This window comes from Podarcis tiliguerta, assembly GCF_965153285.1.
Source record: "Podarcis tiliguerta genome assembly, chromosome: 2".
Taxonomy (NCBI): Eukaryota; Metazoa; Chordata; class Lepidosauria; order Squamata; family Lacertidae; genus Podarcis; species Podarcis tiliguerta.
In genome coordinates, this window is record NC_139535.1 from 42,440,353 (window position 1) to 42,464,428 (window position 24,076).

Consider the following 24,076-nt stretch of genomic DNA (forward strand, 5'->3'; position numbering starts at 1 on the left):
CTCTTTCCCCTATTCCTCATAGTCACTTTAATTCTGAAGCTATTGCTTTAATTAATTGTTCCCCCAAGCCACCTCACCAAAAGAATAAAGGAAAGCAGTGGCTGAAACTGACAAGCTTCATGGCAGTTTCACATCCTTCTTCCCTACACCTTTTATTAACTTGTTCTCCAGGCACTCCCTTTTCACACAGAGAACCTTCTCTTTACATGTGAAGCAGGCACTTCACTTCATTGTTCCTTCTTCTCTCCACTCAGCACCATGTTAGCACTGTCTTTTAGGTGGGTGTTTGTACAAAAAACAAACCCAAAAATGTAAAGCCACCAACTGTTTTTTTTTTTAAAAAAAAACCACGGTTGTTTGCAGTAGTTCATTAACGTGAAATTGTGGAAATTAAAAATTTAACCAGTTTTTTAAAGTGCTTACAGCAGACATGGAGAACCTATGGCTTTTGGTATGTTGTTGGAATCCAGCTCCCATCAGCCAGCGGTGGAGGAAGCCGCTTGAGCTCCTGGGGTGTTGCACCCAGGGGTGGGGTGCGCCGCCCATAGGGGTGGGACGCAGCGCAGGACCTCTGAGGAGTCTGCCTGCCTCCTCCCACTCAGCAACCCTACAGCTGGGGGGAAGGCAGTGGGCAGATGCAGAGCCTGCGCGCGCCCAAGCCTCCATGTGCTGCAGGCCCCACGGTGCGTGCCGCCCAGCATTTTGTCACCCCCCTCAGTGGTGGCACCCGGGGCACTCCACACCTACCACATCCCCTTGCTCCGCCCCTGCCATCAGCCCCTGCCAGCACAACCAGGGTGCAGAGATGGTGGGATTTGTAATCCAGTATTTGGAGGGCTGCAGGTATCTGGTCTTTAATCTAGGAAGATGTGTTTATCGAAGTAATTGGGTTTAAGCAGATAAACTTGTTGAAGAAGGGGAAATGGGAATAGTTATTTGAAAATATGTTATATAGCGTTTGGCCTTTTCGTATGTAAGGGGGATGGAAGGAACTTTGTCTTATCCAGAGCCATATCAGGAGCCTCCCTTGCTTGCTCTGGAGGCTGGAGAAGGACAGTGTGGTGATTGGTCCTGAGTTTTCTAGAGCTGTTAAAGGGAGAGAGCTGCTGGCTCACAGCAGCACTGGGTTGTGGCAGAGCCTGCAAAGTAGTGATAGGCTCCCTGCTTTCCAAGCGTTTCCATGGCAAAAAATAATATAAATGCTAATTTGCATTTCTTCTGTGTCTGGATAAAGGCTCTGCAAGTTTCTCCACACTCTTGCAATGTTACATCAGGTCGCCTCCCCCTGACCCTGTCCAAGCTGTAGGCAGTTCAGGGTGTCCTTCTTAATTACTGTTTCCCTTGTACACTGTAAGGTTACTGTGCGTTTTTGAAAGATGAAACATAGCCTTTCCCCTCCAGATATGGTGATAGGGCTCAGCCCCTCACAAATCACTGCGCGAGTCAGAACCTCTGCCTCCAGCCACCACATATTTGAAGTCCTGTGAAGGCACAGGAGCTTACAGGTCCATATCCTGGTCTGTACTGTGAACAATATATTTCCTAGGCACCTTTCAAACATTTTAATTGACACAGGTGTGTGAGCGTATGTCGGTGGGTGGGTGGAGCCTGTGTATATGTCAAGTTCCAGGTGCAATGCGAGGGGTTAAGACAGTGATTTAACACACCCAGCAGCAAGAAAAGAATAGTTAAGAGCAGTAGTTCCCAGTTAGCTAAGTACTGTGGGCCCCTATTTTTCAAAAGCCAAGCTATGGACCCCCTACGTTTTAAAATTTTGATATTTCTGTGGTAGTTATTGTTATGTGGATGGTGCCACGGACTCCCTAGTCTTCAACAGATTATGTGGATCCCCCTGGGCTCCACAGACCACTAATTGGGAACCACTGGTTAAGAGCATGCTGTATGGAAAAAACCCCTACTATTGATGACTAAAAGGAAGTGAAATATAAATGGATGCTTTATAAAACGTTGCTTAATGGTCAAAAATAACTCATGGTAGAGCACCCGCCAGGATGCAGGTGGGTGACAATATTGAAATTTCCCTGTACCCAGAGAAAAGGCTAAGCTTGGAATTCTTTCTTTTGACTTTTTAACTGTCTATGTGAACAGAAAATATTGAGGAACACTCAGTCACTCAATCCCCCCCACATGTATTTTGAGGTGGTACAGTCCCAAGAGGATGTACCATCTTGTAACTCTTTTTTGAAGACTGGAAACTTTATTGTATATAATTTATGAACCATGGTTTGGATCCAAAGATGTGTTTCTAGGTACAGATGTTTACAGATGGAAGGGCTGTTCTGCATCTTGTACTAGAATGATACATGAAAAGGTGATGCATGTCATTACCCTTGCACAATCTCTTACTTAACAAGAACTGCTAATACAAGTCAACCGGGATTTGATCTTTTCAATTAACACTTGCCTGGACATTTGCAGGACAGTGCTAGAAGGTAATTTTTTTGTTTCATTTTTTTGGATCCAGACCAAGTTCTTCTTTTCTTACCTCTAAGAGTATAGTTTTGACTGCTTGAAATATGTGTGTGTGTGTGTATGTCTCTCTGTGTGTGCAAATACTGTAAAATTGTGACTTGTATAAAGTGTTGTTTTCTTTTCTGTTCATTGTACTTTCTGTTAAATTTAGTCTTTTCTGTTGAATCTCCTTTGCTTGCACCTAAACTTTATGTTGATTTTGCTTCATTTTTTTTTCATTTCCCATGCTGTTCAGTTTTTGGATGCCAGGAGAACAAAGGTTTGTTCACTCTTTGCAGTCAATTTGTTTGGAAAGTGCAATATTGCTTAATGTGTGATCTTTTATATGCTTGCTGTAGATGCAGTAATCTGACTTCCTAAACTAACTGGATCATAGTTTTCATTAGCAGTGTCATTTAACATTTTAATTTCTTTATTTTCATACCAAGTGATTAGCACTAATAACTTACACAATTGCACTGTACGAAGAAGCAGACTTTATGTCTAAGAAAACCCTGAAAACTGAATATTCAGGCTCAGCAGATGCAGTGTTTGCTAGCGGAAGTGTCACTCTTTGACATCTACATCCTTTACTTACTTCCTTTTTCCACTTCCTTGTCTTAGGATTTGTTCTTCACTATTACTGGTACCTGTAACTGGCACTGTCTTTGTGTGTTTGCATCCATCTTTTCATGATTTCTAACAGCAGTCAAGGAGGTCCATTGCAAAATAACATCACTTGCACACCGCTAGATTTTCACCACTAGTTTTATTAATGATTGTGGCATTGCATTTTTGTAGATTCGTTGAATAAATCCTCACTCGGCTATTCCTTTTACCTTGCAGCACCTTCAGCTAACTATTCAGGCCCTCCAAGATGAGCTCCGGACCCAGAGAGACCTTAACCATCTCCTTCAACAAGAAAGTGGAAACCGCGGTGCTGAGCATTTCACCATTGAGCTTACGGAGGAGAACTTTCGGAGGCTTCAAGCCGAGCATGACAGGCAGGCGAAAGAGCTGTTTCTCTTGAGGAAAACCTTGGAAGAAATGGAGCTGAGAATTGAAACCCAGAAACAGACCCTGAATGCCAGAGATGAATCCATCAAAAAGCTCTTAGAAATGTTGCAGAGCAAAGGCTTGCCGTCCAAAGGGATGGACGATGACAACGAACGGACGCGAAGGATGGCTGAGGCTGAATCTCAGGTTAATCATTTAGAGGTGATTTTAGACCAGAAAGAGAAGGAGAACATCCATCTTAGAGAGGTAAGCAAAGCATGTTCATTTCTAAGAGCACTCAGTTAAGCATTTTTGGTGTGTCATCATTTGAAATTAAAATGTGAAGCAGCAAGTTGTTTTTCCTCTTTGCTTGTCATTTCTTTCAGACAGTCCCAGTTCACAAGCCCTCCTTGTTGCATGGTGTACTCAATAGGTTGTTTTTCTTCGGCATTGACATTCAATTCTATAGAAGCCAAGTTACATCATCAAAACAAGGGCTGGTTAATAAAATTCTAACAATGCTAACACTTTTTAATGTCGCCTAATGTAGTAGTTTTGTTGCTGGTTTATGGTTAATTCAGGTTGGAATGGTGGGGATTCTTTTTGGCCCTGTGTTGTAATTTTTTGCTCAAATGCCACCTATTGCCAGTGTGAAGATGCTGACTCCAAGCCACTGAAGCACAAGCAAAGCACCTGGAGGCAGAGCTGCACCCAGAACCCTTTTTAAAAAGCTCTGATTCTGCAAGTCAGCTTGGTGCAATGTTAAAAGAAGCTTTTGACATGCTCAAGTCCATCAACCACACTGGGATTGGAGAAGGGCATTTGTATCTAATGCTCATTTCCATTGCATGTGGTTCCTAAACCTAGCACTGAAGTCTGTGTGTTATGTTGGAAGTAGGAATGGAGGAGGGATGTGGTGAACCATGAACTGTTCTGATCTGAACTCACCTGATGTAGTTTTAAAGGTTTTTAGAGCTGTCTTTAACATTTCATCACTGTCTTTCTACAATACATCATGGGAGCCAGGACACAATGGTTGTTAGTTGCCCTGGGACCGAAATGCTGGGTACAAAATATTGCAAGCAAATATTAGTTTTGGAAGGTGTTCTAAATTTTACCCCAGTGGTTTTGGTGTAGGGTGATTTTCAATTATGTCTTACTCAAGAGTAGACCCGTTGAAATCATTGCACCCAAATTAGATGCCCGTTCATTTCAGTGGGCCTAATCTGTGTACACCTTAGTTGAATGCCACCCATAGTCTCCTTTTAGAACTGTGTTAAAGTGAGCAGACAGATGAATCAAAAACACTGGCATTGTGAGTGTTTGGATGATGCCAAAGAAATGTGTACATTTGCATTTCATGATGTGCATGTTGCCCCAGAGAAGAAAGCAGACTGAATGACAAAGCGCTTAATTTCTTGAATTTCTATTGCCTTTCATGTGAATAAATAACATTGCATATTCTTACCTCAGTTACACCTTTTCAAAATGAAGACATTGCTGTTTCCCACAATCTTATCCTTTGGACAGCTCCTCAGATGGTCATGGGTTGCTGGAGTAAGTTGCACCTACTGAAAGATGCTATTATCCAAAATAAATCCTAGCATAGCTTGTTGGAATAGCTGCATTGCAAGTCATTTTTAAACCAGCTTTTTTTGGGGGGTGGGGGTGGGGCCTGTGGAAGGGGTTAAAAGTTTGGTGCTGGAAGTGGATGAGCTGCTGTTAAAAAAAGAAGAACCCTGCCTGTTCAACTATCAGTTGTTTTATGAGCACATTTGAATGTCTGGATCATGACCCTCATGAAGGATCCATATTCTGCACAGATCCAAATATGTACCCCCCCCCAGTGGTGGCCAGTGGGAGAATCACTCTTGCCGTTTCATTTTCATGGAATGTGTATGTGAATCGATAAAAGCCACAAAATAAATAACTCTACTGTCATAGCATACTCTCTCTGTGTGTGTTTAATAACAACAACAACCACCAACACAACTATTTCATGACTAACATGACCCAGTAGTTTCAGTGGGATTTAGCAATGACTCACTACAGTTAGATTCAGGTCTATTATTATTCACGGAATGTGCACAGTCACTGGTATACAAATGTTAAAAAGAGAGCTGGCTTGCAGGTGAACAAAACATAAGGCTAGAGAACTGCGATACAAAAAAGTGCAGTGAATAAGAAAAGCTAAAGAAAAAAAAAAGCTCCCTGGGTGAGTTAAAAAAAATAAAAAGTTTGGATTATTTTGTTGATTACATTTGTCTCATCCTTCAGGGAGCTCAGAATGATTTCCTCATCTCACAACAACTCTGTGAGGAAGGTTGGACGGTTTGCTAAAGCCTTTCTCTAGCCCACCTAGTAAGCTTCATAGCTAAGTGGGGATCTCAGCCTGGACTTCCCACATCCAAACCAGCACTTGAAACGATTTAAACACAAACCACAGGATTTTCCGATGACAAAACCTAGGATGACTGACTTCTATTTCTAAAACACGGTTATCACATCTCTCTTCTGGGTTTTTTTTTTGTTTTGTTTTTTTAATTGTCCATGAGTCTCAGAGAACCTTAGTGAATCTGGCGATATATTTTTTTATCATGTGGAAATCTAGCACAGATGTTTGGTATTACTCTTTCTTAAACATAGTGACCACACATGCTTTGCCCTAAGTACCATTAAGTATTTTTTATTATTGCTATTAAAATCTTGCCTTCGGCAAAGTCCCACTAAATCTCTAGTAAAGTCTGATGTTAAAATTCCACCAAGTACTTTATATATACATATGCTCTCACACACTGTCTCTGTATATACTTTTTTTTTTTTTTTACATATTTAATACATTCTTACTAAAATCAGAATCTGATGTCACAGTTATATGCAATTTTTAATCCAGGCCTCATATGAAAAAGTAATAGGAGGACAGTGGTATGTGTTAGTATGTTCATGCATGCATTTGTGTATCTGTCTGTCTATCTAAATAAATAAAAATATTCTTAAAATTACAATTCGGAAAACTTTGCCTTCTGTCGTCCTTTGAAAATGGTCAGCTTAAAGGTTGATAATAGAGCTTAAGCTGCTGGCGTAAATTATTTATTGCATGGTTTTTAGAAGATATTAATGGAGCAAAGTTCCTTCTTCCACAGAACAGATGCTCTGCAGACAATTTGTGTTTACTGTAAATGCCTTTCACTGGAGCCAGTAGTAATTTACTAAGGAAATGTTTTATCGACACCAAGCATTGCTTCCCCCACCCCTCTTGAGAAGTTAGTTATACAGATTAACAGCCACTCTAAGTCCAACCTCTTTATTAGGTTCATTAGTGTCTCTTTTTTTTCCTTTTCTTTTGGACAGGCTCAAAGTATTAAACTAATCAGTGGTAGAAGAATGGTCTCTCTCTCTCTCTCTCTCTCTCTCTCTCTCTCTCTCCCTCTCTCCGTTCCCCACAAATCTGTGTATGTAAGTTTTTTTTATTTTTTAAAAGAAGGTATATTTGCTGTAAATAGCATCCTATTAAATATATTCTCTGTAAGGCAATTTTTTTGTGTTACAATTCTGTATGTATACAGTGGTGCCTCGCAAGACGAAATTAATTCGTTCTGCGAGTTTTTTCGTTCTGCGAGTTTTTTCGTCTTGCGAAGCACCACTGTGTATTGACGGTTTCCCATAGGAATGCATTGACGGTTTTAAGAAAAAGGCGCAAGACGTTTCGTCTTGCGAAGCAAGCCCATAGGGAAATCCGTCTTGCGAAGCAACTCAGAAAACGAAAAACTCTTTTGTCTTGCGAGTTTTTCGTCTTCCGAGGCATTCGTCTTGCGAGGTACCACTGTATTAAAATCTGATATTTTAAAGTGACAGTGGAGGAAGTTTTTGTAATCTTGGCAAGCACCCCAGAGAAAGGAGTTAGGGGGAGGTTTGTCCCAGCTGTAGTTAAAGAGAACAGTAATTACCTTCAAGGCTGGCCCAAGACATGTTGCTGCCTGAAGCTGTTCGAAGTAAAGGTCTGTAGGACTCAAGGCTGGTCAAGTTATTTGGGCAAACAAGGCGACAAAATGCCGCGAGTGCTTCTTCCCTGACCTGCCTTGAAATAAACAATAAGTTTCTCTTATTAATAATGAAGTAACAACTTGCTGCCTTTTCACATCAATCCCAAATTAGCGGCGTCAGGTAGCAGCTTCAGTCAGCCTGCTTACACTATTCCTAACCATGTTCTTGTGAACGTTGCACTGGTTCCCATAATGAATGTGAAAAATGGCAACTTTAGCAAGTGATGACATGAAGGTAAGAATGTAAGAAAGCCTGCTGGAACATCTAGTCCGGTGTCCTGTTCTCATAGTGACCAACCAGGTGCCTATGGGAAGCCTGTAAGCAGGAACTGACACAACATCATTCTTCCCTCCAGCAATAGTACAGTGGTACCTCGGGTTAAGTACTTAATTCGTTCCGGAGGTCCATTCTTAACCTGAAACTGTTCTTAACCTGAAGCACCACTTTAGCTAATGGGGCCTCCTGCTGCCGCTGTGCCGCCAGAGCCCGATTTCTGTTCTTATCCTGAAGCAAAGTTCTTAACCTGAAGCACTATTTCTGGCATAGTGGAGTGTGTAACCTGAAGCATATGTAACCTGAAGCATATGTAACCCGAAGCGTATGTAACCCGAGGTACCACTGTATTCAGAAGCACTTTGCTTCTGACTGTGGAGCCAGAGCATAGTCAGTGTGGCCACTGATAGCCTTTACCTTCAGTTGTTCCTTGCAGTTACCCATATTCTTCCACTTCCTTGAACAAAAAAAAAAAGCAACCCACCCCCAGCAGATAGTGGGCACCATCCAGGCAAATTAAGCATTAGAATCAATAGGGATTTAAAGTGTTTAACTCTGCCTTTGCTTGTGCTCAACATTTGTTTTAATGTACCTGCACGCCACTTTGTGATTCCCTCTACTACAGAAAATGCTTTGTGCTGCGGATCGTCTGGTTTACATGTGTTTTTGTATGACTTATGAATCAATTAGGATGCAAATTTGAATGATGAGGATGCCTTCATCCCAAATTCTTCTCTGGATTATGAACAAGTGTGGCTTTTACAAAATATCAATGTGGAAAGAGAGAGAGGCAGAGAGGATAAATTATAGCTACATACAAAGGGAAAAAATATCAATCTCAGCCTGTAATAGGTATTTAATTTTTTTTCATTTGTGGTGCAGTATCAGCCTAAAAGATAATCAGAATCAGATTATGGGGCTAAATCTCTTCAGATTTACCTGAAAGGAAATCTTATTGAAACTCAGTGGGAATTTCTTCTAAGTAGACATTCAGAGGGTTATATTATTAATATGCTATTAATTACATGCTGGTTTCAGAAAGTTTTAGTACACTAGAGTTCAAGAAATGGGAATTGAGCCCTGTATAGTAACTTGCTCACTACATTCTTGAGTCATAATAAGAGCAAGTATTAATAATTACATTTTGCATTTATATAGCATTTTATGGTGCTATCACATATGGTGCTGTCACATCAGCCCACTACTTATTTTGAAAGGCCCAATTTGTTGTAGGACCAAATTGCTTCTCCCATGTTGCGAATGTATTGAGGCCAAGATATTGTGGTCTGACCACCCCATGGGTTCATGGCTGAGTTGAGATTTGAAAGAGGGAATTCTTCCTCTCTTATCCTTAACCCACCACGTTACACTCTCTGAATAATTACATTTCTCCTTTTAATGGATGGGCGCAAACAGGTTGAAGCTGAACCCAAACAGATTAGTTGGTCTTGGTGAGAAACTATTGGACTCAGGAAGGGGCTGTTTCACCTGGGATTTCCAGAGGGCGTAATAGGCAACATAAAGTAACTAGAAGAACATGGGCCATTCCTGTGGGAGGTGAACACATCAGTTTCCAGAAGTGGAATTGTTAAAATGATACCCAGAGATGAGGAACCTGTGTCCCTGCAGATGTTGCTGGACTACAGCTGCCATCATTCCTGGATATCTACCATGTTGTCTGGAACTGATTGGGGTTGGAATTTCCTTAGGCTGTGGAATGATAATCATAGTAAGGCCTGAATTTAGTTGTCTGGTGTCTGTAAAACCTGTATCTGTCAGGAAGAGCTGCCCTGGATGACTTCTCAATGTCAGTAGACACTACTTTTTTGGAGGGGGGCTATGTATTTTATTGCTTTGTTTTTTTTAATGTTATTTTATCTTGAGGTTTGACATGAGAAAACACCTATAAATGTTTAAAATAAAAATAAATAGTGGGATACTTACGTATAATTTATTTCACAGATGGCTAAACGTGCCCTTTTTATTCCTGGGTCTTTTGAGGCAATTGTTTCAACACTGACAGCCAGCTAAAAAACACCTAATAAAGCTTGCCATTGTGCTAGGTTATCTATGGAAACAAGCGCAGTGCTGAACATTTCTCCTGCGTTCCCACCACCACACCACTGCTCTCCCTCAATTAATGAATGATGAAATTGCATTTGAAAGTTATCATAGGTGAGGCACAGAATTTCTCTTGTGCTTACCTTACTTGGAGGTGTCTGAGCATTTTTGGTATGCATGTCCTTTGATTCTAGAAATGATTTCTGTTGGTAATTGACTTCCCATTTTTAATTAAGCCAAAACCTTTCCACGCTTCCCTTAATATGGTCCCCATAACTTGTTTTTAACCCTCTAAGTCCAACATAGCCAAAAGGATTGAAGTGGATTATATACCATTATTTCAGGTTCACTAGCTTGTTGGTTGGGTTTGAAGGACTAATGAGGCATTAAGGAACTATATAATGATGATCACTAGCACACACAACATCTTCTTTATCCACTTCAATTCTCTTTGTTGTTGTATGGGGTTTGGGGTGAATTAGCTCCTGCTGATTTTCATGTTGAAATTCACTAATGTACTAAAGAAGAACAATCTGAAGGTTCTCGGCTCTGTGAAATTAGCAAAGCCAAAGCTGTTTATCTAATCTCACTTATCAAAATGCAGTGGTGATGTCAAAAATCCAAATCAGGTGAGTGCTAACTACTGAGAAGTTCTGTTGCTGTTTGACTGCCTACCAAGGGGATATTCTGATTAGGGATACTGCATTTCAGAGCTTGGGGATATTGCTGCATATTTTTTGCTAAGGAAGGCAAGAGAAGAGCCTATCATAATATGAAAATGCATTTTGTAAACACTCTTTATATACAACTGATCTTTCAAACATAGTAACTTAGATCAGCTTTGCATGCTTAACAGTTCACCCATAAGCATGCTTGCTCAGAAGTGTATAGTCTGAGTTCAGTGGGATTTACTGCCTTCCCACGGTGATCTCCCGTTGCTCGGTCCCAGCTCCTACCAACCTAGCAGTTCGAAAGCACACCAATAAGTGCAAGTAGATAAATAGGTACTGCTCTGGCAGGAAGGTAAATGGCATTTTCGTGCACTGCTCTGGTTTCGCCAGAAGCGGCTTAGTCATGCTGGCCACATGACCCAGAAAAACTGTCTGCGGACAAACGCCAGCTCCCTCGGACTGTAAAATGAGATGAGTGCTGCAACCCCAGAGTCGTCTGCGACTGGACTTAAGTGTCAGGGATCCTTTACCTTTACGTTTGTTTAGGATTGCGGTATGCATGTCAGACTGTGCCATTACCATTACTGGTCTGAGGCTATTCGCTGTGTGACTGTTTCCTAAAGACTATCCTGTTTTCGGGGTTAATAGAACCCTGCCTTAATTATAACTATCAGAAGAAGGAGCTAAATGCTTCCCTGACAAACACCATATTGTAGGGTGTCTGAAACACACCCTAAGCCCTACTGTGTATACGTGGGCAAAATTTAATGTTTTGGCAGTTTAATTATTTTTTTTTGACCAAGCAGATATTTCCTCATCAAAAATCTTCAAAGAAGTTGCTACTATTCCTTTGGATTCTTATAGTTAAGAAACACTGAAGAGTAGAACAGTCTTTAGAAAACATTCACGTAGCTAATAACCACAGAACAGTGGCCTTCCACTGCAGAATATATTCCCAATAGGTAGGATTGTGGTTTGACCAAGCAGCTCAACCCATTAAGATTTATCTTCTTTGTGGTCACTTCGTTGGCTTTATTACGTTTTAGAGACAAAGGTTAAATTGATCTAAGAGTAAATAACTACGCATGCAGCATAGATTATATTAATTGTATGGATACAAATATGTGTGGCTACAACTATATATTTTCACTAGATGGCACTATTGAATGTGAATTGTGAAATTTTGCCCTCTTGTGACTGAGCAGTGAGATATGGATAAATAGCAATATGCTGTTTCTAACTGCTACTAGCATGTTAAACCATTAAGTGGGTTTTTTCACAAAGGTCTTGGCAACAGTTTGGTACAATTGTAAACAAACTATTTTCCTGGCTGCAAAAGAAATAATCAATTATTGTCTTGCTTAATAAAAAACAACTATCTCTTATTCTTTCATAGTTACCTAATATTGTATCATTGATGCCTACTGTTTTGAGAATATTTAACAGAAATGTTAGCTAGGCTTTTGGTACTGAAGTGAAATGACTATGTGAAATCTAAATATGCAAATGTTTAAATGAAAGTTACAGCCGCAATGTGTTTGTTAGTCAGTATTTTGCTGTACCAGAGGAACAGCTTTGCTATCCACTGGGATTTGCCACTGAGTACTATAGTGCTTACTCCCATGTTAGTGTGCAGAGGGATACAAGAGACCAGTTTATTAGGCAAGCTCAATTTAAGCATTCTCAATTTTGAGAAGAAAGCTTAATGTGCAAAAGCTCTCCCCGCCCCACTACATTCAATCAAAGTTGTAATGCCAGTAGATTAAGAACATCTCAGAGAATAAGCCTACAGTGGTACCTTGGGTTAAGTGCGTAATTCGTTCCGGAGGTCCGTTCTTAACCTGAAACTGTTCTTAACCTGAAGCACCACTTTAGCTAATGGGGCCTCCTGGTGCCGCCGCGTTGCCAGAGCATAATTTCTGTTCTTATCCTGAAGCAAAGTTCTTAACCTGAAGCACTATTTCTGGGTTAGCGGAGTCTGTAACCTGAAGCGTATGTAACCTGAAGCATATGTAACCCGAGGTACCACTGTACAGCAAAGTTTCTTTGAAACCAGTGGGATTTACTGCAGAGTAAGCATTCATAGGAGTGAGCTTCACAGTGATAAAAGAAATGCCCGCTTTTACATCATTGTTGGTCTTTTCTGCTGTAAATGGAGATGAACTTGGAAATAATGACCATCTTATCCATTTCCAGTTGAGAATACTACTTCGGGAATAGTGGCAAAAAAATCCTTAAATTCTATCATGCACAAAATAGTCTCCCCTGATTTATTTGATGGAATCAGCAGTACTTAAAAGCAAGCATATGAAAGCCTTACATGCCCTTGCAACACCGGTGTGATTGATTGTGGATTTCATTGCCTGTCTGATCGCATTTTCTGCCAGCCAACGAAAGCACGTGAGACTGGCTAGTAATAAAACCAAATGGATAATTGAATTCCAGTATTTGCGATGCATTGGTTGTAAATTTTTATGATGTAACTGGAATACAAAATGAAAATGAGCAGTAAACCAAAAAACGGGACCACTAGATCTCTCTCACTCCCTACACACGCACGCACACACACACACACACACACACACACACGATTGTTCCGAGATCTCTCCTTTCAAAAGGAATACCGTATAAATATTTCTTCTTCTTCAGAGGTTTCTTGCTTTTCTGTTCTATGCAATAACCCCTTTTGTTGAACCAGTGAATATGGCAGCACTCAAGGGCTGTATCCAGGAGGCATTTCCAGAGCATGGACTAGGTGTGTATAGGTATGATGGTGACATCCAGCCCAAGTCTTGCTTTATTAAAGCCATCTAACCAGAGGTGATGTTTGGGTGGAGTTTCTAGGTAAATGGCTCCATATAGGAAACAGAACAGAATCAAAAGAATATAATATTTCCTTTTCCAACAGATAGTTGGTGGTGAGGGACAGATAACACGGATAACCCCAGCCTTTGTTACCTGAAAACCCACTGTTAACTGAATTCGCTGCCCCCTCAAAGCTTGTGCAGTAAAGAATGAACAAACCGCTTGCAAAATGGGTGGTGGTGGGAGCTGAGTCAGTAACAATTTCTTGTCAGGATTTTGAGAGCAAGATGATTGCTGAGCAGTGCAAATAAGATCAGAAGAGGTTAAAAAGGTTTTCCAAATGCAGAAGAGTCCATTTAAACCAGCACGGAAATTATGCAGACGAACCCCCTGGGACCTGAGAAGCTTGTGAGCATTTCATATCAGCCTTCTCCTCCTCTGCTGCTTAGGTTGCTGCTATACTGTAGTAGCATCAACACCGTGCCTCTCAAAGAGCAACATAATGTGCAGTTGTTTGGGGAAAGCAAAGAATATGTTTCAGTGCTTACTGTCTGAGGTGTTCTTGAAGTTTTGGCAAGAAAGTACTATATAAACATAAGTACTGAATTTATTTTTACAGTAATTTCTGTAAACTGTTAAAACATAGGCACATCAATGGGTGCAGGAGAGCTGTAAAATTGCATTACAGTGAACTCTTCGCTCCAGGTTTTTCTTCATCTATCTGAGCCCAAAAGAAATGACAACATTCTCTCCCCCTTTCTTTTCCAAATCTTCAGCGGATTTAGGAAGCAGGGTGTTGTATGTCTTAAACTTTGTTGGCTTCAGAAACCTCATCTAAAATGACTAATGCTCCCATAGTGATTTTAGCGATCTGTATTCATTTACACTGTAAAATGCTTTTAGAAAGCTGTGCTCTTGGAAGAGAAGTAGCTGGAACGCGTTTAAAAACAAAAAATAAAGCCACATTGTTTTTGATGTACTACTCAGAGCTGTGTGATAAAACCCCCAGATAGGCATTTGCAGAATTTAAGCTGAAAGTCTAAATAATCTTGTTAGAAACATATGATTTCTACATGCCGTGACACTAATGGGATGGAATATATGCAAAATGTATAGAGAGTTTGGGCTTCAGATTTTTGTGATGTAAAGCCAGCCTAGGTCATGTTGTTGCAAGGTAGCAAAAGACCTGAAAACAAATGAGCCAGATGAGAAACCAAACTGCCAGTTTTGCTCTTAGCTTCCAACATAAAGATTTCTTGGCCTGATTGCTGCATATTCAAATATGTTTGGCAGTATTTCTAAAAAACACTGCTTTACTATACTTAGCATTTACAGTACTGGACTTTGTCTTTAATACAGGAAGCCCCTCCGGGATTCTGTAATGTGCTAAAAAAGATCTTGTCTAAAACTCATGAAAATAAATAACATCTAAATCTGGTTTGAATAAATGAGTAAAATGAACAAAAACCTCTTTTGTGTGTCCACGGCTTGTATGTACAGTTTATGTGTATGTTTATATATGTGTACATACTGGCATCCCTATAGCTATAGGGTGACATACATTATAAAATCCACAGTTCTGCATCAAGGGACTTTTTCATTCATGTATCTATCTCTTTCTCTGAGTCAGAGGGGTTGATCACCTCTCCAACAATACGTTATGGGAACATAAATATTCCTATCTTAGCAGGCCCATCCATTTCTTTATCTGTTTGTTTCCACCGAGCTTGTCTTTGGTTTCCTTGATACAAGTGGCTTTGTTTCCTACTTAATCTGGAAAGATGGCCATTCCAAAAAACAAATTTTTTTTTACTCTCGGTTTCCTGTATATAGCTCAATAAACTGAAATAAAGGTATTTCATGTTCTAATTCTTTTACATATGGATGATAGTTTAAATAGGCAACGAAGAGTCTCCTCCCAGGCCTAAAATTTTCTTGAAGCAACTGTGTTCTGGGCATGTTTCAGGGGTGTTTGTTTGAAGAGTGTAACCAAATGAACCTACTGGGACGCTCTGGTTACTATGAACATAATGCAGTCACTTAAGCACTTAAATACCTCTGATATCAACAAGAGAGTTTAGCATGTCCTTAGGTCTCTCCGTTTGAAATTAGTGCAACTTAAGTGCTTTGTCTAGATCATGTTTTATGTTATGTTAGCAAGCACCAAAAATTACCTAAATGGGGAGAAATGTACAAATCCTTTTAAAAAGTACTTGGGCTGAACCTGCACAAGCATTTATTAACAGGGGAGCTGTTTCAGATTTTAAGGGTGGAGAATATTAAGAGCCAGCGAATAGATATGCTGAATGTCAAATCGTGAAATCCATTTATGCAGTGCTTGCTATTACCTTCTGTTGTAAAAACAAAACAAAACTTTATAGTAATTTGATAGGGCGGATGGGAACTCAATTCATGTTGGACTGCCTTGTTATTGAAAGCAGAATGCCAGATATTTCAGTGATACAGAGGTTTAAAAGATGACACACTCAAGAGACAGTAAGTTAGCCCCACTATGGATCCAAAATATACTTCCTGGCTGCCAGACATGCTCTCTTGTAAAGTGTGAGTACCAGGAGCTCTTGCTTTTGGGTGAGTCAAATGTGATGTCAAATGGCTCACATACTAAGACCTGCCAGGGGAAGCTCTTCTTGCCATTCCATCAATGAGAGAAGCCCATGGTACAGTAGGAATGGCAGCGAATTGAGGTGAAAGCAGAAACAGGAGCTGAAATTGCCAGTGTTTGCTTATTTATCTCATGTCCAAAAGGAAAATCAGGCCAGCAAATAACAGTTGGCACTCACTGCTGTTACTGCTTTCAGTCTGCAAATGATTGATTACTTTTCTCCCATATGCGTTGTGTTTCCTTTGCGTTTAAATGAACGGGGTGGGATTAAGGTAATCACAAGATAATTTGTGTAATTAAATGTGTAAATTTGCCATGGCCAATAGAGAGACAAATAACACAGTTATTCAAACTGCAGCAGAATGGAAACAGTGCTGCATGCAACGAATGCAGAGTAGAACCCACCCCCTCCAAGGGAGTTATGTTTTTAGCCAATACTGAAACATTACTAATGTCAATGCCAGCCTTACTTCTCGCAGGGAGGGAACCACCAGAAGGCCCTCGGTGCTGGACCTCCAGGCTGAACGATGGGGGCACCAGCACTTAGAATTGTGCTTCTACCATTCATTTTCTCCTCAGATCTGTGCTGTTCAGTAGACCTTTCTGACTCAGCATAATGTACCTATGTTTCTGTGGCTCTATGAAATACTAATTTCTACCAGTCGTAGAGAGACATCATAACCTTGCATAAAATAGGAGGGGCTGGAATTACCTCCACTTCACTGCTAAGCTGGCAGAGGGTGATGGTTGTCCATATGCAACATCCACACACCACAGGAAAAATCATTACCACTAGAGGACACTACTCAAGTGTAAGCCTTTGACCAGCTGAAGAAGGGAATGTAGGTGGCTGAAGTGAAGGAAGCCATGTGCTCTTCTGTCAGCCTGGGGCCTAAGGCAGGCTTCCTCAACCTTGGCCCTCCAGATGTTTTGAGACTACAATTCCCAGCATCCCTGACCACTGGTCCTGCTAGCTAGGGATCATGGGAGTTGTAGGCCAAAAACGTCTGGAGGGCCGAGGTTGAGGAAGCCTGGCCTAAGGCATGAGGGAATTCTCCCCAAAGGATGTGTGCCTAACACTCCCCATCCCAAGAGCCTTTAAACTGCCTCTGTTGTTTCAAGTATCCAAGGTGGGCATGGGTCTCAGAGGAGTCCTCTTTCCCTCCTCATTGGGCTGAGAGACATCTTTTAAAGTGTGAAGGTGGCTGACCTACAGAGTTTAAAATATTACAAGGCGAAAGGGATTTGGACTTGGAAGATGTCTGTCCCCTGAGTGCAATTACACACACACACACAGAGGTTTGAAATTGTCTTGGGTTTCAACCCGAATAATGGTGGATAGGGAAATCCATACGTGACAGGCTGGCAAAATTTTGTAAATATTTTATTAGTACCATTTAATCTTGACAAATATTTGTTACTCTTACAAGTCTTCATTATTGTTCCATTCAGTAACCTTTTCCTCATGTTGAAGATTAGCTTTCATGCAGCCCTTGATGTTTTTGGCTCATTTAATAGGTTTTCTTTTTTTCATAAATGCAGAATCTTGATTGAAACTTCAAAAATGTCACGCTCTGTGCTGCAGTAGGAAGTTCTTGAAGCTGGGTTGCAACAGCCAGTGTATTCATTGCCTTCAGAAGTTTTTTGACTCAAGTTGATGCATTGAATATGGACGCAGGTGTGTGGATGTTTTGAGTTTACGTCTCTAAATTCAGAGGTGCTGGTTAGAATTAGCACCAGTTTTCTTTTCTTTTGCCACCCTTTGGATTCTGTTTGAACTCTAAAGCTTATTTGTCATGGTCTGAAAGTACTAGACTTAATCAAAGGCTGTGATTCTGAAACCTGAGGCAGCAGAATGAGCCCTATTCATTTTGTGCATTGGTGCTCCAGCCTAACAAGGCAGGCCACTTACTCTTATTCACCAATTAACAGAGATGGGAACAAACTGCGAACAAGTGCTAGTCTGTTGCTGTGGTGTAACATCACATTTCATTCTAGCTCCGTTTCCCTTTCCATGTTTGTATGATGCAAGTTTAAAAAATGATCCCGCCAGGAGCGTGTATAAATTCTTTAAATTATTCTGAACACAAAATGATGAGGAAAGCTGAGGGGGAATGTGGATTCTGCTCAAAGCTTGCCTGCTTGAGACTGGGAGTGACTTGCACCAGACAAAATCTTATAACTGCCAGTCACAATAAAGCAATAAAAATGGATATTGCTTATACCATGGGAAGCTAACCTGTCGCCTCCAGGTGTTGCTGGACTACAACTCCCATTAACCCTGGCCGTTAGTCACACTGGCTGGTGCTGATGAGAGTTGGAGTCCAACAACGTCTGGAGGGCCACAAGGTCCCACCCCACCTTGTCACTCTCAGTCTGTAGTTAAGTTCTGTGTGAATTCAGTGCATAGATAGGTCTTTTCAGTTGAAACTGAGGTTAAAACCACCTCAGAAATTCGGGGGTAGGGCATATATGTTTATTGAGGAGGCCGCCTTATTGCTAAGTGGTTGGCACTGGAACTCTACTGAGGAAGATTTTCAGTTAAGTATTTGTTTGCGTTTCTTTCTGAATACAGTGCTTGGATTTCTTTCTGAAGACAGTGCCTGCCCCTCTTAAAATTACTAAAATGCAAGTTTTGTTTGAAGTCTCCTAGCTTATCCTGTTCCAAGGGCTCGAAAAAGGTTGAAGAGAGTGTTCCATATAGCAGAAAACCTATGAGGACCCCTTTCTCCCTCTTTTAAAATTGAAAGTGGTTCCAAACTGGGTTGGGGCCAAAGGAGTGCTGTGCTGGGGGTAGTTATCAGTTTCATGGTCAGGGAAACAATGAGGGAATAGCCATTTGCAGGATGTGGCAGAGAACCTTCTAGGAGCCACAGGTAAGAGCTGAGTGCAGGGTGGGGACCAAAGATTGACAAACTTCCCCTGAAGCATGAAGCGCCCCCCCCCCCACCATAGGTACCACACTTCCCCATACACGCCACCTAAGTACACCATACACCATCTCCCTAAGTTTCTTTGAAATTATTCCTTTTAGCTTTCATGTTATATTGTAAAACAACCCTTTATTGCTACTAAACAAAACACCGAAACTTTCCAGGAAGAATTACTACCATGTACCAAACAAGGTTCTAATATGAGTCCTACATATTTCATATATTGGAAAATTCTGCAGATGTGCACGATATTTTAAAAGGGGGAATAAACATTTTCCAATGATTTCTCCAACAAATGACCTGTCAAAACCTTGCCTGGAAAAGGAAATGCATTTTTCAAAAACACTCAGTTTACTGGCAGGCAAATCTAATGAGCAATTTTCTAAGGATGAATTTGTACAAAGCGCTACCCAGAAAAATGAAATGACTAATGTTATTAGTGTGATGACTAAGTTAAAGGTGAATTATCATCACTGCTAAAGTTGAACTTGAGAGTGAGAAATATTTTAGATTGTGGTAAAAGGTGTAGGCTATTGGAATGCAGCTTTTTCCATCGTTCCCAGAGGCTGAAATCCATGTTGCCTTGGAAAACATACAGAACATGAAATAGAAAAAAATGAGAATAAATTTATGGAAGAAAATAGCACTTGCTATTCAACCTGGGGCTCAGTGGAAGGTAAAAGAACATGATTCTGTCCGTTTATTACGATTACCACCTGACTTTTTTATTTTTTTATTCTACAGGGCTTGCTGTCAGACTGTGACAAAATTCTTCCATTTTGGTTGATTTAGTATGCCAACAATTTCTGTGACTTGCAATGTCTTCTACAACCAAGTGGTATATAAATTGTATTAAAAATAAATAAATATGAAACTATTTTTTTTTTAAAAAAAAAACTCGTGTCACCTGAGGTTGTACACAATGTGGATTGCTATGGAAGGAGTGTTGTCTTTCTTTGCAGAGATTGTTGAACAGCCATTTAAGCTTACAATTGGCTTAAAATGAAGCTCTGGAATAATAATCATTTGTAGCTCAAAACATCTGTGGGGTACCAGGTTGGCAAAGGCTGATTTAATCTAGTTTTGTTTTAATTGCTTTAATAGAGAATTGCAAAACAGGTTGCTAATGTCGTATGGCTACCCCCCGCCCCTTTAAACTATACAGTTGTTTCAGTTTTCAGAGTGGGTATGTCTAACCAAATAACACTACTTTTGTAAATTTTTATAAAGCAATTTAAAAGCTACTCTTGCCTGCCTCCTCCAACTCATTTTTGCTAAATAGTATTGTAAAACAGAAAGCAGTGCTGACTGGAGTTGGAATGAACACGCAATTCTGCCTTCACATAAGCTATGGCCAAACTCAGCCCGTAAGTCTTCTCACTTATGGACAGAACACCCCCAAAATGAACCACCTATGAATATTATGAAAAGAATGGCAACCTTCCTTGTTGTGATGTACACCACTGATGCAAAGATAGTAAATGGAACAAAATAAAGATCTAGTTTGACTGAAAGAAAAAAAATAGTTTAGTACGCTTAGTACGGCTGATGTTAAAACACTCCTTTACTACCTGGGCTAACTGCTGCTTCCTTTTTATCATGTGCTACTGTCAAATATATCAGAGATTTACAGCAATTTAAAACAGCCACCATCTAAACAGGCTCACTAATCCAACAAGGATTTTTTTTAGATTGGTAAATTGAGGTTGTCTTTCTGTCTGCACTTAAAGGTAAAGGTAAAGGGACCCCTGACCATTAGGTCCAGTCGTGGACGACTCTGGGGTTGTGGCGCTCATCTCGCTTTATTGGCTGAGGGAGCCGGCGTACAGCTTCTGGGTCATGTGGCCAGCATGACTAAGCCGCTTCTGGCAAACCAGAGCAGCACACGGAAATGCCATTTACCTTCCCGCCGGAGCAGTACCTATTTATCTACTTGCACTCTGACATGCTTTCGAACTGCTACGTGGGCAGGAGCAGGGACCGAGCAACGGGAGATTTGAACCGCTGACCTTCTGATCGGCAAGTCCTAGGCTCTGTGGTTTAACCCACAGCGCCACCCGCTTCCCTATCTGCACTTACATGGTAGTAAACTATTGTGAGCCAACATCTGTTGCTATAGGGTTGTGCCAATGCCCAAGCAATACGGTAATCTTCATCAGGAAAAAAATGTAGCTATACTTGCACATCTGCAGGAATCAAATAATCTAAAGTAATGTTTCCCAAACTTACAATAACCATGTACCCCCTTTGATTACTACTTGGGTAGAGATAGTTTTGGAGTAGTTCTGATAATACTATTTTTTCTAGACTAGAGCAAATACAGTGTCTCCTTTGAAATCCTTTCGTGGACCCAAGTGGGATGTGTACTACACTACAGGAAACACTTATCTTCAAGTATCTTCTTACCACAACGTGCCACAACAATATTCTTCTTTAAGTATAATTTCTTGCACAAATTTGGATGTTGGAGGCCATGAGTGGGATTATTTGTATGTAAATATTCTTAGAATAGACCAGAAGCTATTATTATTATTATTATTGGAATCTCATGAGCTCATTTGTATAATAATTTTGTCCCCAGCTGAATTGAGCTATAAAAGCGATGTTATTTGAAGTGAACATCTGCTGCTTATAAATATATATTGATTGGAAAGGAAGCTATGTCAATGGGCAATTGCAAATATTGTTTCCCTACAATATGTGTTTGGCATACATTGATGTGAAGAGAGTAACAAAAAATATTTTTCTGAAGTTTGAAAATCATGTGCAATGCTGTGGTAATGACTGACCCTGGGACATGCCAACATGATTGTGTGCTGTTGCCAGCCACTTGAACTATACAAACTATACAGAATACCCCATAGCGTTGGGTATGGGGTATAGGGCCTAGGTTGCAGGACAGGAGGTTTCAGTAGGGATGGGGGATTGGGAGACACCAGTTGGTGACTTTTTTATATTGGGCAAACTGGAGCACTTGGTTTTAAGCAAAGCATGGATATAGTGTGCATAACAGGTGGAATGGAGAGAAGTAGTGGGAAAGGCATACTGGAGGTAGTGTTGCATCACCAAGAACATGGAGTCCAACAAGCTAGAAATCCTCAAAGGGACAGACTCCTCCTCAGAATCACTATGGGTGGTGATATCCCCAAGAATGTACTATTGCTCCCTGATCAAAATGCTCAGGGAAACACCCCTTTTCAAGCTTAATGTCTGTTCCAGGAAAGCTAGTAGAAAGCATTATTAAAGATAAAATTATGAAGCATGCAGGAGAAGAAGTCTTGCTGAGCAAAACCAGCATGACTTCTGCAAGGGTAAGTCCCATCTCACTCACCCTTTGGCAATATTTGAGTGTGTCAACAAGCGTATAGACAAAAGTGATCCAGTCAAAATTGTGAAGGCCTGTGCAGGGGAGGGGCCAGCTGGGTACACTTGCCCTGGACCTTGGAGGGTTGGGGGCCCCTGCCAGGGACCGGCTGCTTCTTTGTTTGAGTTTATAACTTCATTCTAACAAGACCTTCATTCTAACATTGTGTACTTAGGTTTTCAAAAAGCTTTTGAGTTATACAAATTCATGGAAAATAGTGGTTGCTAGCTACACTTGCTATGTTGTACCTCCACCGTTGGAGGCACAATGCCTCTGAAGATCATCTGTTGGGAATTGCAAGTAGGAGGAGTGCTGTTGCAGTCAATGTCCTGCTTGCAGGCTTTCTGCAGGCATCTGGTTGGCCGCTGTGAGAGCAAAGTGCCGGACTAGATGGACCTTTGGCCCGATCCACCAGGTCTCCTTAAGTTCTCTTATTTGTAAGACATTAAAAGCAATGACAGCAATAAAATGTGTCCCCCCAAAATTGGAAAAACAATAAGAAGGGTGTAAAAGAATGGTGATAGCCATTGGAACTGTACATGATTATTGTATGACTATTGTATTCCTGAGGAAAACAATGACATGAATCATGCAAGGGTTTGCTGAGCTTATTTAAGAGTGAAAGCCATGAGCAATATATTACATGATATTATATTTTAGAATATAGATTATATAAACAGGAAGTATATTCTCCTGACAGCTGTGCTGCGATTCTTGAAGCTTTATTCTCATACATAAACTTAGTATTGATTATCATTTATGAAATTAATGTGACACTTTTTAAATAACTAATTATTTTCACTTGGCCTACAGTAGGACATGCTTGAACATTTGTTCCCACATCACTTACAAGCACACTGTTATTACCAGTTGAAAACATATTTAATATGGCGTTTTAGTGAGAACAGAAAAGATTAAAATTTGAAGAATCAAAGCATAGCTGTCAAGAATGAGGGAAACTGTGCGAGAGAACTAAGAGAATTACACAAAGCAAGGCTGTTAGAGAATCAGAAGGTGTGGGTGGCAGCTCGTATACAGGGGGGAAACTGCCTATGGGAGTTTACAGGCACCATGATTGTGTAACTGTACTTTTGTTTCTGGAGATTGGTAACTTGTCTGCATTAAAACAACAGCAACAGGGGCCATGTTGGAATGTGGCAGAATATGAACAAAAAATGCTGCAGCAAGTGAAAGTCTTAATTCATTGTGGCCTAATTTGCAGGTAATATTTTAGTCCTTCGTGGGTATCAGGTGTTCAAATGAGAATGTGACATAAAACTTAAGAAGAGTCCGACTGGATTAGACCAAGTTCCACAGCACCAAGTGTTCCGAAGCATACTGCTTCCAGTTTGGGCAGTGGTAGTACAGAGCCATCATGACTAGTAGCTGTTGATAGCCTTTGTGGATTGTTTACCTCCCCCCTCTTTCAAAGCTATTCAAATTAGTGGCCATGACCAAGTTGGTGGCAGAAAATTCCATAGTAGCAAAGGTGCTGAGAGTGGAGAAAGGCTAGGTAAGATTTGTTTAAAACAAACAAAATTGCAGTTGTTCTCCACTGATAAGGGAAGAATGCAGCAATGTATATAAAGTTGTAAAAGGATATACATTTAGAGTTTCAAAGTATTATTCTAAGTTGTATAGGAATATTAGGGAGACCATGGACTGTGAATTTGAAAATTTTTTTGGTAGTTGGTTGCAATGTAGGGGCTAGCAGATAGACAACAAAAGTGGACCCCATGAGCCCTTATGGGTGCAAAGTGCTCTTTACTTCAAGGTTGGAAGGATAAAGACAACCCCCCATGATCCATTATTAACTAGTTGAAGATCTCATTGC

General features: G+C 40.6%; 1 protein-coding gene across 12 annotated transcripts in view; it reads left to right on the plus strand.

The window, feature by feature from the left end:
* ERC2 (ELKS/RAB6-interacting/CAST family member 2) overlaps positions 1–24,076 on the plus strand; it is a 521,838-nt gene that overhangs the window by 82,339 nt on the left and 415,423 nt on the right. For 7 of the 12 annotated variants that reach the window (XM_083420969.1, XM_083420962.1, XM_083420966.1 and 4 more), the window contains exons 3-4: positions 2,729–2,752; positions 3,319–3,735. In XM_083420969.1, the coding sequence (XP_083277095.1) occupies positions 2,729–2,752; positions 3,319–3,735 (441 nt within the window). The remainder of the gene's footprint in view (positions 1–2,728; positions 2,753–3,318; positions 3,736–24,076) is intronic. The other 5 variants (XM_083420965.1, XM_083420973.1, XM_083420963.1 and 2 more) reach the window with 1 other exon arrangement.